At 45.9% G+C, this 16777-nt stretch overlaps 1 protein-coding gene across 1 annotated transcript in view; it reads right to left on the reverse strand.

Moving 5' to 3' along the window:
* CHRNA7 (cholinergic receptor nicotinic alpha 7 subunit) overlaps positions 1 to 16777 on the reverse strand; it is a 127192-nt gene that overhangs the window by 5972 nt on the left and 104443 nt on the right. The window contains exons 5-8 of the mRNA XM_036843172.1: positions 10613 to 10692; positions 6253 to 6420; positions 5089 to 5283; positions 3618 to 3704 (exon numbers count right to left, since the gene is read on the reverse strand). Of these exons, the coding sequence (XP_036699067.1) occupies positions 3618 to 3704; positions 5089 to 5283; positions 6253 to 6420; positions 10613 to 10692 (530 nt within the window). The remainder of the gene's footprint in view (positions 1 to 3617; positions 3705 to 5088; positions 5284 to 6252; positions 6421 to 10612; positions 10693 to 16777) is intronic.

Below are 16777 nucleotides of genomic sequence, written 5' to 3' on the forward strand. Positions count from 1 at the left end.
CACAGACCTCCTCCTCCCACCCTGCTGCGCGGCCTCACCAGCTGACTGCACTGCTGGGAACCCTGCCTGCCTCACCCTTCCGTGAAAGCTAACTGCGCCTCACAGGATGGTGATAAGGTTGTCCGATGAGAAAGCACCATTGTCAGAACTGAAACCACCTGGACACAGAGGGTGTGATCACCACTGTGATGACTGCAGGCCACGGACAGGCTTCGGGGATCTAGCAAGGGCAGACCGGGGTGCCACCGGCTGACTTATCAGACCTGGAAAATGACTCTACTAATGAGAGAGTCTGGCCCCATCTACTTACTGAGAGCCACAGGGGTGGGGAGTGCCGGCTGTCCAGCCGGAAGAAGAGTTAAGCTGCAGTGTCTTTTCAGGCTGAGAATATCAGCTTCAGCTCTGATGGGCAAGGATGCATTTCTCCACCTTGGACCAGGTGAGAAGCAGCATGGAGCTTCCCCCCCGGTCCACTGGCTGCCGTCTGTGAGCTTGGACAGACCACTCAGCCTCTCTGGGCCTCAGCTTCTTCACCAGTATAACAGGGATGGAAATGCCTTCTCTGCGGGGTTGGTGCAAGGATTAGTAATTTTATGCGCCAAGGGTATAGGAGAAAGCTGGCATGGGTGAGCATTCCTTAATTGCCAACTCTGATTAGTAAACCTTCAGTGTGGGGGAGGCATAAATTAGGAGGTTGGGATTAACATACACACGACTATATATAAAATAGATAACCAACAAGGACCTACTGTACTATACAGGGAACAATACTCAATATTTTGTAATAATTGTAGGTTATTTGTAAAAACCTATAAGGGAAAAGAATCAGGTTGTATACCTGAAACCAACACAACATTGTAAATCAATAAAATAAATAAATAAAATAAAAAGGGATTAGAAGCAAAGATGGATTCAAGTGTAAAAAGAGTATTAAAAAATAATGAAACAGGGGCTTCCCTGGTGGCGCAGTGGTTGAGAATCTGCCTGCCAATGCAGGGGACACAGGTTCGAGCCCTGGTCTGGGAAGATCCCACATGACGCGGAGCGACTAGGCCCGTGAGCCACAATTACTGAGCCTGCGCGTCTGGAGCCTGTGCTCCGCAACAAGAGAGGCCGCGATAATGAGAGGCCCGCGCACCGCGATGAAGAGTGGCCCCCACTTGCCGCAACTAGAGAAAGCCCTCGCACAGAAACAAAGACCCAATACAGCCATAAATAAATAAATAAATAAATAAAAATTAAAAAAAAAATAATGAAACAAAAAATATATACACACAATGCCTCTCTAAGCAACAGAATAAATTATCCTAACATAAATGCAAACAAACAAACAAAGCTTCAGTGTGGCCAACCACCAAGGGGCTGGGCTCTTAAAGAAAGCATCCTGGTACGAGGCTAAGTATGCAGCCACGCACTTGGTTAAAAACACCTCCTGCCCTCCAGGCAGGCAGGAACTCACTGCTCTCCCATGGAGACTAAGAGGAACCTACAAGGAGCTACCAGAAGTGGACATTTGAGACTTAACATCAGCATCAGGGACCTCTGGGAAGGGAAGGGAGGGGGGACCAAACTGTGACTGTTATGGGCTGCATACTGTGTCCCCCTAAAATTTATATGTTGAAGCTGTAGACCCCAAGTACCTTAGAATGTGACTGTGTTTGAAGAGAGGGCATTTAAAGAGAGAATTAAGTTAAAATGAGATTGTTAGTGTGGCACCTGGTCCAATCTGACTGGTGTCCTTATTATAAGAAGGGGAAATTTGGACACACAAACAGGCACAGGGATGTGAAGATACAAAGGAAAGACCATGTGGGGGCACAGCAGAGGGTGCCCATCTGCAACACAAAGACAGAGACCTCAGGAGCCTCCAAAACTGTGAGCACATAAATTTTTCCTGTGTAAGGCACCCAGTCTGTGGAATTTTATTGTGGTAGCCTTAGCAGACTAATACAATGACCTATGGAGGGATCCAGGCTGACTGGATCCCACAGCTGAAATCTCAACAACAGAGGTCAAAGGCCAACAGCATCCCATCCTTCTAGATGTGGCCTATGCACTGACCAAGGCTGTGGGTTCATCAGACACAACAGGGCCTGCTGACTGCCCCTTTAAGGGTGGTTTCTGCTGCAGGTCTCTATTGAAAGCATTGTGCTAGAAGGTAGAAAGGATGGGTTCAGAATGTCAGGTTGAAAGACGGTTCCTTGCTCCCAGGATGGTACGGAGAGAAATATGACACTCCCAAAGGCTTTTTATACCAACAGTCTCTCTGGTCAAAATATTACACATCCAGAAACCTCCAATAAGAAGGGCCTTGGCTTCTTAATTCATGAAGCCTGGCGATATCATGTAAGGCCCCCCACTCTTACTTACCCCTGGTTAACCACATAGGACTGCCACCGGTATACTGCTTTCCTGTTTCTGACCTCCACTGCCAAATAGGAGTGGGGATTCTCATTAAAACTAAGATCTATTGGCAGAATGTTTGCTTCCCGTCCTCACAACTGGCTTGGAGGTCTGGTTCCCTGACCAGGAACAGAACCCTGGCTGCAGTGGCCAGGGTACTGGGTCCTAACCTCTGGGCCACTGAGCGCTCCTCGGCACGCTCTTGCTTATTCCAGTCCAGGCCAGGGAGGTTCACAGCAACAGGTGACGCTGCCTCCTGTTTCTGTCATCCTTCCTTGGGCAGAAGGTCATCCTTACACCTGCCTTTGTGTGTGGTTTGTGCATCCCCTGCTGGACCAGTCCCTGCTTCACCTACACCCTACTCACATGACTGACTTTCCCCCCCTAATTGCGGAGCCTAATCAGTAAATACCTACATCCTTGTCCCGCTGCCCCGAAGCTAGTGATTGTTTAATCTTTAATTCAGAATGGCTCCCCTTTGATAGTTTAACAAAGGGGAGATCTCCGCCCCTTGAAGGTACTTAGCCCAAGGGGCTTAAGAGGGCTGTGCCCCTCTGCTGGTTTCCCTGGTAACCGATGGGCCAATCTGACTTCAATTCCCCTAGGTAACTGGTGGGGTGTCACTCCAGGACCCTTTTGCTTCAGATGTGTAAGATCTCCCATCTACCAAACAACTGATGTCCTGTCTCTGGACTCTTTCTTCAGTCTCGAGTCTGGGCGAGTACAGGGCTTGCAGGCCTGAGGGGTGCAGCCCAACATGTGGCCAAAACATATTTGTCCTGTTTACCTTCCCTCACAAGCTTTAACTTTCTACAGAGACATCGAGTTATCTCAAGAAACAATGGCTGAGAGTTAATGTGTAACAAATAATTTGTGGAAAAACTGTGACTCAAGCTAAAATAATGAATCTTTAATGGTAAAAATCTCTGGTTCCATAACAAGTGTGAGGGGGGCATTGTGGGAGAAAAGGGGGCATTTCTGCATCTTAAGGCCAAACCACAAAGCCAGACTCCCCCTCCCCTTCTATGTGCCAGGTGAGCAGAGGCCATGGGTCAACTCTGAGTAGTTACAGCAAGTCATCTCCTCACAGCCGAAAAGGGGGGCCATGCAGCTCTCCAGGGTCCTGTGGGACACGTTTCTGCTCCCTGCCTGTGCTGCAAAATCCCAGGCACTCTCTAAGCCCATGTCTTTAGAGGAGCTGGATGCTTGCTTACCTATCAAGGGCACTGAGTCAGAGGTCGCAGGCATGATCTCAGCCACCAGCAGCATGAAGACGGTAAGAGAGAGTAAAACTGTAATCCCTGGAACAGAGACATACAGTGGCCCCTTAGACAGAACAGATGGTAAGGCCTGAACTCCATCCAGCCCAAGAGTCAAAGGAGGTGTGGAGGGAGGGATGGTGGTGGCCATGACATTCCTGAAACCAAATGCATGGTTTTCTATATTGATGGGAATGGGCATCTTTCTGGGGACAGTCCGGGTCATTTACCAGAGTCCCAGAGGAGTCCCTGGGAAAACAAACTCAGGAGCCAGAACTTTAGAAGAACAACTCAAAATAAATCATTGACCTCAGCACATGTATCTCTCATTTTCTTTATTACATTAGTATCGAGAGGTAGTTTCATGTAGCAGGAAAAAGAAAACATACAGTTTGAAGACCTGGCTTTTGTTCTTGACTTTTCTACTTACTAGCTGTGTGACCTTGGATAGGTCATTTAATGTGCCTGAGGCTCTTGTATGAATGAAAAATATCACCTGCCATATCAGTAAACAAAGGATGTTGCAGCTATCAAGCCATCATATTACAGCCTCCCCAATGGTGCACCCTGAGGGGACTCGGGATGAGCAAACACAGGATACTGGCCCCAGAGAGCTAAGGTGCATATCAGAGGAATGATTTCAGTGGGCCCAGACTCTTGCATCTTCCCATACACAGAAAAGCACTAAATTCATTAACTTGAGCTGTTTGGCTTTCTTTAATCAACAGTAATCTTTTGATGTTTTGACTACCTGGTCTTTGTGGCAAAAACTCCTATATACCCTGGCTCCTCCTTTACCTCTTCGGAGCCGTCCCTAGAACTATCAGAGATGCTATGTCTCAGGCTTGAAGTCCCCAGAAAGTCCACCAAATAAAACATAATTCTTAACTTTTCGGTTGAGCATTTTTTTTCAGTTGACACTCACATTCAGAAGTTATAGGTTTGAGAATGATTTCTATGTGTACCAAATAGGATCTTTAGTAACTCTTTGAGATGTTGAGGAGCTCATTTCACCAATCTAAATCATAGTTTTCTTATCTGCCTATTGGAGGATCATAAGGAATTACACTGTGTGTGGCCATATATAAATGCAAGCTGATACTATATTAAACTAAACTGTGTCCTGTCCACAATGAATTCCAGCTGGTTGCCACCAAGGTGTGGGGTGGGGTGGCAGGAGGGGAGAAGGCACAGGCCCCTCAGGGAAGAATTGGTTCTTCCCTGGGCATCCCCATCCTCTCTGCAGGATCAGAGGAGCCTGTGGAATCTCAAGAGGGCCTGGCCATCCCGCACAGCGGGCTGTGGTGTCAGGGAGCCACCCTGGGCTGGGGTGCATGGAGTGGGCCCTGGACATCTCTGCACCTGGAGCCCAGACTGCCACCCTCAAGGCAGGGCCCTCCCATCCCAGCTCAGACCCGGTACTCACCCAGGGAGATTTTCTCCCCAGAGTCTGCAGGGAGCAAGAACACGAGGAGGGCCAGGGCAGAGATGAGCACACAGGGAATGAGAAGGTTGAGGCCATAGTAGAGGGTCCTGCGGCGGATGGTGACAGTGAAGGTCACATCCGGGTACGGCTCTTTGCAGCACTCATAGAACTTCTCACTCCGCTTGCCAGGGACCCCTTCAGTTCCAGGGGAAGAAAGGAACCACCGTTGAATAAAAGGACGCAGTTTATTTTAAGGGGTTATAACACACACACAGAGCCATGGAATTTGTTAAGTGCAAAAAACTGGCTAATTGTTGTCTGAATAAACGCTTTAGGTTTATTATAGATTTATTTAAGGGTATCTTAGTGATATTTGAACAAATTGGCAGGTTTTTTATGTATTCAAACTACATGTGCTCTAGACTGAATGTGTCCCCCGCAAGGTTCATATGTTGAAATCCTAACCTCCACAGTGATGGTTATTTGGAGGTGAGGCCTTTGGGAGGTGATTAGGTCATGAGGGGGAGCCCTTAGGAATGGAATTAGTGCCCTTATAAAAGGGATCCCAGAGAGCTCCCCTGTTCCTTCTACCATGTGAGGACACAGCCTGAAGACAGCTGTCTGCGAACAAGTAAGCAGGTCCTCACCAGACGCTGAGTCTGCCAGCACCTTGATCTTGGACTCCCAGCCTCCAAACTATGAGAAATAACTGTCTGTTGTTTATAAGCTACCCAGTCTATGGTATTCTGTTATAGCAGTCTGAACGGACTAAGACACCATGATTATAAATAATACATTGTAAACTTGACACAATTATAAATGTAATTATTGTTTTTCTATTTAAAATCATCAAATATAGGTTCCCATCAACTGCAATTTGCTGTTCCACCTGATTTTAGGGATGAAGCAGATTTGAATAACGTAGAGATGCCCATACTAGCACTGACCTTACCATAACTGCAAGTTCCTTATGGAAAGCACTGAATTTTCTAATTGTTTTTTGTTTCTCATCCTAGAGCTCTCAGTAAATCATGGAGAATGCTGCAGGGTTCAATAAATGCTCATGCTGAAAAGCAGAGTGGAAAATCCCAAACTTTTTAAGCCAGCACAGTAATAAAGCAGCTTCCTTCTATGTTGCCAGTATCACATCTTTGCTGGGCTTACCCACAAGGTCCCATTCTCCATTTGGGATATAGCCGCTGATGTCTGCCTCCTGCATCTGCAGATCCAAGGACCACCCTCCATAAGACCAGGACCCAAACTTCAGTTTGCACTGCTGCACATCAAAGGGGAACCATCGCACATCAATGTAGCAGGAGCTCTTGAAGATGCCTACATGGGCAATGAGACAGACCAAGATGGAAGCTGGCTGAGACCTGCTTTAAACACACAGCAGTCTCACACTGTTGGTGGGAATATAAATTGGTGCAGCCACTATGGAAACAGTACAGGGGCTCCTCAAAAAATTACAAAAAGAACTAAAAACGATCCAGCGATCCCACTCCTGGGTATACATGGAAAGGAAACAAAATCAGTATCTCACAAAGATATTTGCACCCCACTGCAGCATTACTCACAATAGCCAAGACATGGAAATGACCTAAGTGTTTGTCGATGGAGAAACAGATAAAATATTATATATATATATGTGTGTGTATATATATATTATATATAAAATCAAATTTATATGGATTATATGGAATATTATTCAGCCTTTAAAAAGATGAAAATCCTGCCATTTGCAACAACATGGATGAAATTGGAGGGCTTTATGCTAAGTGAAATAAGTCACACACAGAAAGACAGATCCTGTATAATATCACTTACATGAAGAATTTGAAAAAAAAAGTTGAACTCATAGAAACAGAGTAGAATGGTGGTTGCCAAGGGCTGGAGGGTGGGGGAAATGGGGGAGAGGTTGATCAAAAAGGGAACAAACTTTCAGTTATAAGGTGGATTCATTTTGAGGATCTAATGTACAGCATGGTGACTACAGTTAATAATATTTTATACTTGAAATTAACTATCTGAGGTGATGGGTGTGTTAACTAACCTGATTGTGGAAATAAATGATTTCACAATATATATGCATATGCATGTGTGTATATATATGTATATATATATATATATATACACACATGCATATGCATATATCTCATGTATATACATACATATATTATACATGTATATGTGTATATGTATATATATATATTACAATTTCATTTGTCAACTACACCCCAATAATGCTGGAAAAAATAAAAATAAATGCACAGCAATCCCCTGGTCTCCATCCCATACACTGTTCATAACACACAAAGCCTACTCTTCATGGAGTCAAAAGCTTGCTAGCCTGATCAAGCGTCGGCAGGTTAAACGATGCATCATTTCTGATGCTCTGCATGTCTCACGATCAATGCTGTTCACACATCCCCTGGACCATTTGAGATCCCTTCAGGAGGAGGCAGTGTGAGTACCGGGGCCTCTCACCTGGGTGTGACCAGAGAGGCTTCAGCCCATCCTGCCTGTCCAAACTAGACCTGTCCAGGACAAGCTGGGTCTTTCTGGAAAAATCTCTAGAAAAGAAGTTCAGCTGAAGCTTTACTGTCTTTTACATTTCAAAGGCTACACCGACATTTTCTGTTCTGAGAGATTTCTGGGTAAAGAATTAAACATTCTGTAAACTTGCTCTTGCCATGCATGTGCATCTCCAAATTCTAAACACTAAGAGAGATGTAAAGAATGTAAAAGAATCCCATAGAAGCTGATAAAAATGATGAAGAGCTTAGAAACAGAATCTGAAAGGTCTGTGTGCGTCTGTGTGACTGTGTTTGGTGAGGAGCAGGATGAGCATTTTCTTTAGGTTAAAAATTGAGAACATACTTGGTTATCTAGAAATATATATGGAAGATAATTTTAACTAGCTTGAATTCTAGATTATGAACAGAAAAAAACCTAATAGGTTTTAGTTGAAGAGGTAGTGTTTGGACAAAAGCTAGAGTTTCCACTGAAAAGAGGGACAGGACAAGTTGGGAGTAAATTTCTCAACAGGTCACTGAGATAAGCCCACACCAGCCATTTATGCCCATGTGCTCCTTGCTGCCCAGAGAAAGACCAGAAGGCAGTGATGGCACAAATAGCTAAGGGTCCCAGTGCTCACAGGGACAGGGCAGACGCTCTGTAAATTTCTGCTACCAAATTTTAAAAAATGAATGGAGGGACTCAACTTGCTAACAGGGACCCCCCACCCACCCACAGTCAAGCTGGGAAAGGATAATAAACTTCCTGTCTCCTCAAGTCCCTTTGAACAGGATTTGCAGCATTACATCCAATGTCCACAGGAATCTGGAAGTCACTACAGACACTGCCCTCCCATTAATGGGCTGAATCCCCCAAAACTCTCACTGCTGGTAGAAAATGAAACTGTAACTGTATTATTCCATTTCTATCAAATGAACAGAAAAAGAGACTCTCTAGAGGCAGAAAGCAGGTCAGTGGTTGCCTCGGGCTGGCAGTGAGGGTGGGGATTAACCGCAAACAGGCAAAAGGGATCTTTGGGGGGTGATGGAAAATGTTCTAGAACTAGATTGCAGTCGTGGTCGTACAACTCTGTGAATTTACTAAAAATAATTGAATCGTGCACTTAAAATGGGTCAATTGTATAATATGTAACTTATACTTCAATAATGCTGTTAAAAAATAAAAATATGACATGGGAAAGAAGTCATTTCCTAATAACCAAGTCTATTTCAAAGCTTGCATCTGAAGCACTTTTTGCCTGTTTAGTTGCTGGAGCAGAGCAGCTTCCCAGATCAGGTCTACGCGACCCCAGGCGCAGTCTTGCTGCCCTGAACCAGACAACCCCACACTCTCTCGGCCAGAGTAGGGGAGACTCCCACAGTCAAAGCTCAGTGTGCCCTCCTGACAGACTCCAGGGGCCATGGAGGCTGGGATGTAGGAACTGGCCCCAAAGGGGCTGCTGCACAGAGGGCTTGGGGGTCAGGAGTGCTGCTCCTGTGGCTGAAAATAGCCTCAGCCTTCAAAACAACCCGCAGCCCAGTATTCTTCTATGCTGATGACTGCTGGAGGTCGTTTTCCAAAATAGTTCTCATGATAGAAGCTGCAACTTCTAGGCCTGGTGTAAAAGAGTGTATCAGTGATGGAAGACCCATCCCCGAGGTCTTTGTTAGGAGGAAGGCTTGCGTGGCCTGGGGGAGGAGGGGAGGGGCTGAGGATGAAGGAAGGAATCACAAGGTTTAAGACAGAAAACCTTAAAGTCTGGAGTCCTTCCATCTCCTCAGACAACAATGGATGGTATCTGCCTGTGACAGGTTCAATCCCTGACACGTTTGTTTACCTACATGTGGGCCAGGCCCCTGGTTGATGAGGGTGGTTCTAATGGGAATAAACACAGATCCTGCCCTCGGGACGCTTATCCTCTGCTAATGAGAAAGAGCATGTAAACAACAACCCAGGAGGCAAAGCCAGCTTTGCTGTGAGCTGTGAGATGAATCCGAGGGCACGAGACGGGGCTGACTGCTGGAGGGTGTGTGTGTGTGTGTGTGTGTGTCTGTGAGAGTGTGTGGTGTGTGTGCGGATAGTGTGTGGTATGTTTTTTGTGTGATGTGTCTATATGTGTGGTGTGTATGTATGGCTTTAGTGGGTGACGTGTGTACGTGTGTGTTTGTGTGTGTGTGTTTGTGGTGTATGTGTTGGTGGTGAGGGGGGAGGTGGCTGCAGGCTGCCTGGGAACAGGAAGTTAAACAGTTGCAGTGGGGGAAATAACCCTGGAAAAGAACATGTGAAAAATCATCTAGAAGATTTTTAAAACTCTGTTAATATCTTGAGGGCACAAAGCCCGGGTTTCCCAAGGCATGGATCACTCACAAGCAGCCCAAGGCCCTGTGAACTGACAGGAATGATGGGCTGGTGGGAGGAGATTCAACCCCAGCAGTTACCCATCAGCTGCCTGAGAAGGAGAGAAGCTCTTTCAGGAAGAAATTACTGATGAGTCCCTTGGAAACCACCTGTTCTCGCCTCTAACAAGCAGGTGGGCTTTAATGCACACACTCAAGAAGCCCGCCCAGCAAGGTCACCATCTCACCCCGACACTGGAGGGCAGCACATACCCAGGTACCCAGTGCAGTGGGAAGGAAAAGGCAGGCTGTGAGGAGGAAATGACCTGGAGGTTGGCTTGCAGGCTATAAGGAGAACAGAAATGACCTGACAATGGAGACTTGTTTTAGTTGTGGATGAACTTTAAGAACACAGGACAGACAATAAGGACAGAGGACATGTGTTGGCAAAGACAGCTTGAGCCATGATCCCAAGACAAAAAAGAGGAAGACGGCATTGCCACGCTCAGGGAATACGTGCAAGCACAGAGGAGAAGTCAGGAGGGCTGGCCGTGCATGGAGGCTAAGGATGCCCAGAGCACAGAGCCAGCCGCTGCCCCTGTGGGCACCGTCGGGCACCCCAACCTCCTTCACGCTGTCTAACTGCAGGGGACAAAGGGAGCGGCACTTACCTGGAGGGAGGTACTGGCAGTGCCCAGAAGAATTCACTAACACGTTGGTGTGGAACGTGGCGTCAAACCGCTCATCAGCACTGGAAACAGGAGAAGGATCCGTGAGCCAGCCCGGCTGGGCAGTGGGTTCCCCATGCCCTTAGGGCGGTTGTTCCTGCAGTCCGAGCAGCTCTGAGAGGGGCTGCTGCTTGCAGTTGGGGCAACCAGCGGCGGTCTGAGAGCCCCACCTGTGGCTGACCTGGAAGGTCTTCCCAGAGCACAGGGGGAAGAGACCAATGCCCACCTCCGTTTCATAGGGATGCCGATTTTTTCCATGTGCATATAAAACAAAGCTCTTAGCAAAAATGAAACCTGAAGACAACTTAGGAGGACACTGGCAGATGAGACATTTCAATCTATCTGCAGGAGATAAAGAGTGGGGGGAAGCACAGTGCCCCTCTATCAGCCCTTAAGGGTGGGATTTGGACCCACTGTGTTCAAGGCTCTAGTTCCAGCCCCTTGAATGGGCCCAAAGCTCGGTTGGTGCTTGAGAAATCCATCTTGAGTGGCTGAGGCTGCAGGTGCACGGGGGAGCTGGGCAGCCTCAAGGAGTACGGGGCTCCAGGATTAGTGATGACAGGAAGGAGCACAGGTGGAGACAGAAGAATTAGGTTCAAGTTTAGAAGAACGCACTCCAGCCCCACCCCCTGCCCAAGGTCAGAACCTCCTACAGCCAGGAGTTACCAACCTGGTTAAAGGGGGCACACAAAACGGAAAGGAAAAACAATTAAGACCAACAGCCCTTATTATCCAGGTCTTTCATTTTCTGTGTTCTGACACTTTGACATCTGGGGTCTTGCTGATCCTGGAGGGACTATTCCCACCCCCACCCCCACCCCAGGTCAGCCAGTTCCTAGAGATAGCAAACAACTCGCTCAAATGGAAAGCAACCAATCCAGAGCCCACACCCCCACCATCTCTTTTATGGAGCTCTCACCCTCCTGGCCACCATCCACCTGCCCTAATCACCCCAGGACCAGGCACCAGACAAACAGGGACAGGCCATACGTACCCAAGCCTGCTGAAGGCATTCCCGGTCCTAGCCCTGCTTACCCTGCCTCACCAGTTCCATTCCATGGAAACCACAATAAAGGCTTTTGACCACATTTTCCCCTCACACCCTCTGCCTCCTGACCGTCCCTGGTGCTTCCCTGTGTGGCCCTGTACGGCGAGCATGCCTCCTGTTTCCAGGGAACTGCATGATAAACTTCCTTCCTTCCTTCCTGACAGTCATTTCTGTGTCTGCATTTTACCATGCCTGATTAAAACATATCCTTAAAATGTCAGATGTAGTGAATGGACTTGAGGACACGGGGAGGGGGAAGGGTAAGCTGGGAAGAAGTGAGAAGGTGGCATGGACTTATATATACTACCAAATGTAAAATAGATAGCTAGTGGGAAGAGGCCACATAGCACAGGGAGATCAGCTCGGTGCTTTGTGACCACCTAGAGGGGTGGGATAGGGAGGGTGGGAGGGAGATGCAAGAGGGAGGAGATATGCAGATATATGTATATGTATAGCTGATTCATTTTGTTATAAAGCAGAAACTAACACACCACTGTAAAGCAATTATACTCCAATAAAGATGTTAAAAAAAAAATGTCACCCTACAGGTGAATAAAAAAGTAACAGCCTCAAGAAAATGTAGGCAGCCAGTCAAGGTGCCAGCACCTCGAGTTAAGTTTCCCTCATTTTAGCAACTGGAGAACCTCTGCTAAGGGCTGCCCACGTCTACAGAGCCTCTGCAGCCTTTTCTGTTCCCAAAATCCTCTGAAGGGGAAACTCACCATCATGAGATATCTGAGGACAGCCTTCACTGTGAGAGACAAGGACAGAGACAAGAAAGATCCAAGAAGAAACAGTCAATGAAAGGAATGAAAAATTACCTCTTAAAAGAGTAATATCCTCACAAAACTTCAAGAGGATGTTGCATTTAGAAAAACAAATGGCAATATGGAAGTTAAAACATGATCTATGAAATACATCTTTATAAATTGGCGGGAGGTTTGGCTGATAAGAATCACTGAGATGAAACGTAAGACCGAAAGGATGAGGGCCTCAGAGTAAAGGCCAGGGAAATGCGCTCAACAGAAGCGGAAGAGACATGGGGGCAGGGGTGGGTAGTGGGAGGGAGAGAAATCACAGAGAGAAATTCCAGAGCTGAAAGAAACCCCTCCAACATGAAGGCAAAGAAAGGTGTTTTTAAGAACATTAAGGTGCCGGAGAGCTTGTTTCTTATGTATATTTTCTTGGTCATGGATTTGAGCATCAGCTCCAGAAAAATGAGGGTGAATACTAAGGAAGAAGAAATAAACTTTCAGACTAAACCTAAAGATCCGGAAAAGGAATTTTCATGATGAGCTGTGTAGTGGGTCTAGAAAAAGGGGCAGGGTCCAAATTACAGCAAGATGTAAGGGGTCTCTGAAGAGAGTAAAGTGGATTCAGAGTAATGAAGAGAAGAAACAATAAGGTGGAAAACACCATGGATTTGATTAAGGGCACATTTTTTTCAAAAATCTTTAATTAAAAAAAGCCACCAGAAACTTCAGGAAAAAACTGTACAAGAAAGCCAAGGTTTGAATATGAAACAAAAATGTGATGAAGCTTAAAGAAAGAAGGAAGGGAGGAAGACTAAGCTACAATAAAAAGATAATCCTCTGAGATGAAAAAGGACACATCCACCTCCTGACTTCCAAACACACTCAGGGAGAGAGAGGAGGAGGAAGGCCCAAGATGTAAATATTCTTTGCTTGACTGCAGTCTGTACCCGACTGTCTTAATGAGACACAAACAGTGACAGGGCACCAAATATCTGAGGATGTGGACCTTCACAAACTCACCCTGGATTTTATCCTGCTTTTTAAATTAGGTTCTCTGGAACCCCAAGATTCTGTGGAGGTGCTTCAGGTTTCTGCAAATGTTTGATTCCAATATTTTCTTTTCCTTGTGTTTCAAAATGCTAATAAAAGTCCAAAAACACTCAAATAATTGTTTGCAAAATTTTAACTCTTCAGACACTACCAATGTATTAGTTCATGTGGCCAGTTTAGCTTCTTTTCTGGTGGACGTGAAACTAAAACTCCTCTTGCCATGAATACTGCATGTATTTGAAACTCTTGAAAATGAGTCACCCAGTAAGATTTCAGTTTTGTATTACTGCTCTTTTAAAAAAAATTCACATTTGAATCTACAATTCCAGCACAGAACCTGCATCTGCCTTGGCACCTCTTCCCCCCTCTGTAGCAGCAACAGCAGAAAGCACTGTGTGATGCTTGCATAGCTTTGCTTATTTTAAGCTTGGGTGTTGTCTTGGCTGATTTTTATATTTATAATAAAGGCTGTGGGCATCTGTTAGTGATTCAATTCTGGAAGAAAAAAAAATTCATACAGCTCTTTCTCCATGGATTTGGAGCAATTTAATTGAAAAGACTCTTGAGATCACAAGGCAAATGGGTAAAAACAAGATAAAAATCTGTTGCCATTAGCAACAGCTTACCTGTGTGACTCAGTGATTTCTGAATACCGTTCAACCAAAATAGAATATTGAGATAAATGTACCGCTGTCATCATTATCAAAATTCAAATCTTAATGCTCACTATGGAAGTTTTAGGGTTCTTTCCCAGGGGCAAATAGATTTTATACGTAAATGATATAAAAGTAAACTCTGGTAATAATTATGCGCTAATACCACTTCATCTGTTTTGACCATTAGGGCTGGAGATAAGGTTTGTTTGAAAAGGGGTTCTGTTGCTAAAATCTAAGTCTGAAAACAGGCAGGGGATGAAGTCCCTGTGAAACATGAGTGACCAAAACCACTGCAAGGACCTGCCAGGCGACAATATCAGTGATGTCCATTGGGTGCCAGCTGACAGTGACCTTGAGGCCACGTGGTATCACAGCCTTGTAGCCAGCAGATTCTGGTCACCCTGGAGGCTGGGTGGGTTCACAGAACACAGCTCACTCTTCTCTCTGTGCTGGTGTGCACCTGAAACTTTCTGTATTAAACCGTTAGAAAACAGTCAAACATATATATTTTTTCTTGACTACTAGAGGACAGGATACACCCTCAGAACTTTTGACGACCCTGGCACGTGGCCCTTCACTCCCCTCAAAACCTCTTCCCTCCAGCAGCCTTGGTCCTTGTCCAGGTAGTGATGGACAGATGAGCTTGCACTTGGTGTGAGGAGAGCTCTGGGCACTCCCACTGAGAAGTGCCCATGGAGAGGAGGCATATTTAACCCAATATTGAAGGTGCAGGTCCTATGTTATCCGTCAAGTAGTCAGGAGCAGAGGACATCTGGACAGGCTCTAAGGATGGACAGAAGGCTCACAGGTTCTGTGAGCCCACCAGGAAAGGTGGGCATGTCCCCAGCAGAGAGCATAGTCTGATCACACACCTGGAGGTAGACTGGACTGAGGGAGGCTTCATGAAGGTGAGGTTTGCCTGGAGCAGGGGTGAATGAGATGTTGTCCCAAGCAGCAAGGCTAGTACAGGGGCTTGAGAGCTAACCACCAGTGGCTATGCCTGCAGGGCCCAAGGGCCCATCCTTAGGGAAGGATTACAAACTGTGCTTCCAGACGTCAATGGCAGCACAGGTAGGCAGAGCCCAAGGGGCACAGGTGAACCCTGGTGGTCTGGACTAAGACTGTTTCCTGCTCCCCATCTGCAGGGTCTGACACAGTGCCTGATCCCAGCCCTGGAAAGGGCTCCTGGCCCTGGAAGCAGAGCCCTCTGATCCCAGCTTGGTGCAGCCCCTGCTCATCTCGCCCCACAGCACTGACCCCCATCTCTGAGCAAAAAACCCCAGGTACACTGCACTGCTGTCGAGAGCACACTGTGGGCTCATGAGGTGAGGACTGTAATGAATAGGGTCTCAGGCACCATCAGACCCATTCCCTCTGAGCTCACATGGTCCTTGAAAGAGAGAGAGGGAAGGGCAGAAAAGACGAAAATGATCTTAATTGCTCTACCACAAAAAAGAAATAATGATTATGTGATGAGGATAGAGGTGTCAGCTAATGCTACAGTGGTAATCATATTGCAATATATATGTGTTTCAAATCAACACAATGTACACAGTAAACATACAATGTTGTATATATAGATCAATTGTATCTCAATAAAAATAATAAAATAAAATTTAAAATATTGTAAGAAAAAAAGAAAATGAAGAAGAAAGAGGAAACCCATCTATCTCAAAAGACTGTCAATCTAAGGTGCCATTTATCTTAAATCTTTTAAGGAATAAAAGCTGCCATGGATCAAACATCAATAAAACTAAAAGCTGGTTCTTTGCGAAGATAAACAAAATTGATAAACCATTAGTCAGACTCATCAAGAAGAAAAGGGAGGGGGCTTCCCTGGTGGCACAGTGGTTGAGAATCTGCCTGCCAATGCAGGAGACACGGGTTCGAGTCCTGGTCTGGGAAGATCCCACATGCCGCAGAGCAACTGGGCCCATGAGCCACAACTACTGAGCCTGCGTGTCTGGAGCTTGTGCTCTGCAACAAGAGAGGCCGCGATAGTGAGAGGCCCGCACACCGCGATGAAGAGTGGCCCCCCGCTCGCCACAACTAGAGAAAGCCCTCGCACAGAAACGAAGGTCCAACACAGACAAAAATAAATAAATAAATAAAATTTTTTTTAAAAATTAAAAAAAAAGAAGGGAGAAGACTCAAATCAATAGAATTAGAAATGAAAAAGGAGAAGTAACAACTGACACTGCAGAAATACAAAGGAACATGAGAGATTACTACAAGCAACTATATGCCAATAAAATGCACAACCTGGAAGAAATGGACAAATTCTTAGAAAAGCACAACCTTCCGAGACTGAACCAGGAAGAAATAGAAAATATAAACAGACTAATCACAAGCACTGAAATTGAGACTGTGATTAAAAATCTTCCAACAAACAAAAGCCCAGGACCCGATGGCTTCACAGGCGAATTCTATCAAACATTTAGAGAAGAGCTAACACCTATCCTTCTCAAACTCTTCCAAAAGATAGCAGAGGGAGGAACACTCCCAAACTCATTCTACAAGGCCACCATCACCCTGATACCAAAACCAGACAAAGATGTCACAAAGAAAGAAAACAACAGGGCAATATCACTGATGAACA

This window comes from Balaenoptera musculus, chromosome 2 (assembly GCF_009873245.2).
Source record: "Balaenoptera musculus isolate JJ_BM4_2016_0621 chromosome 2, mBalMus1.pri.v3, whole genome shotgun sequence".
NCBI lineage: Eukaryota > Metazoa > Chordata > Mammalia > Artiodactyla > Balaenopteridae > Balaenoptera > Balaenoptera musculus.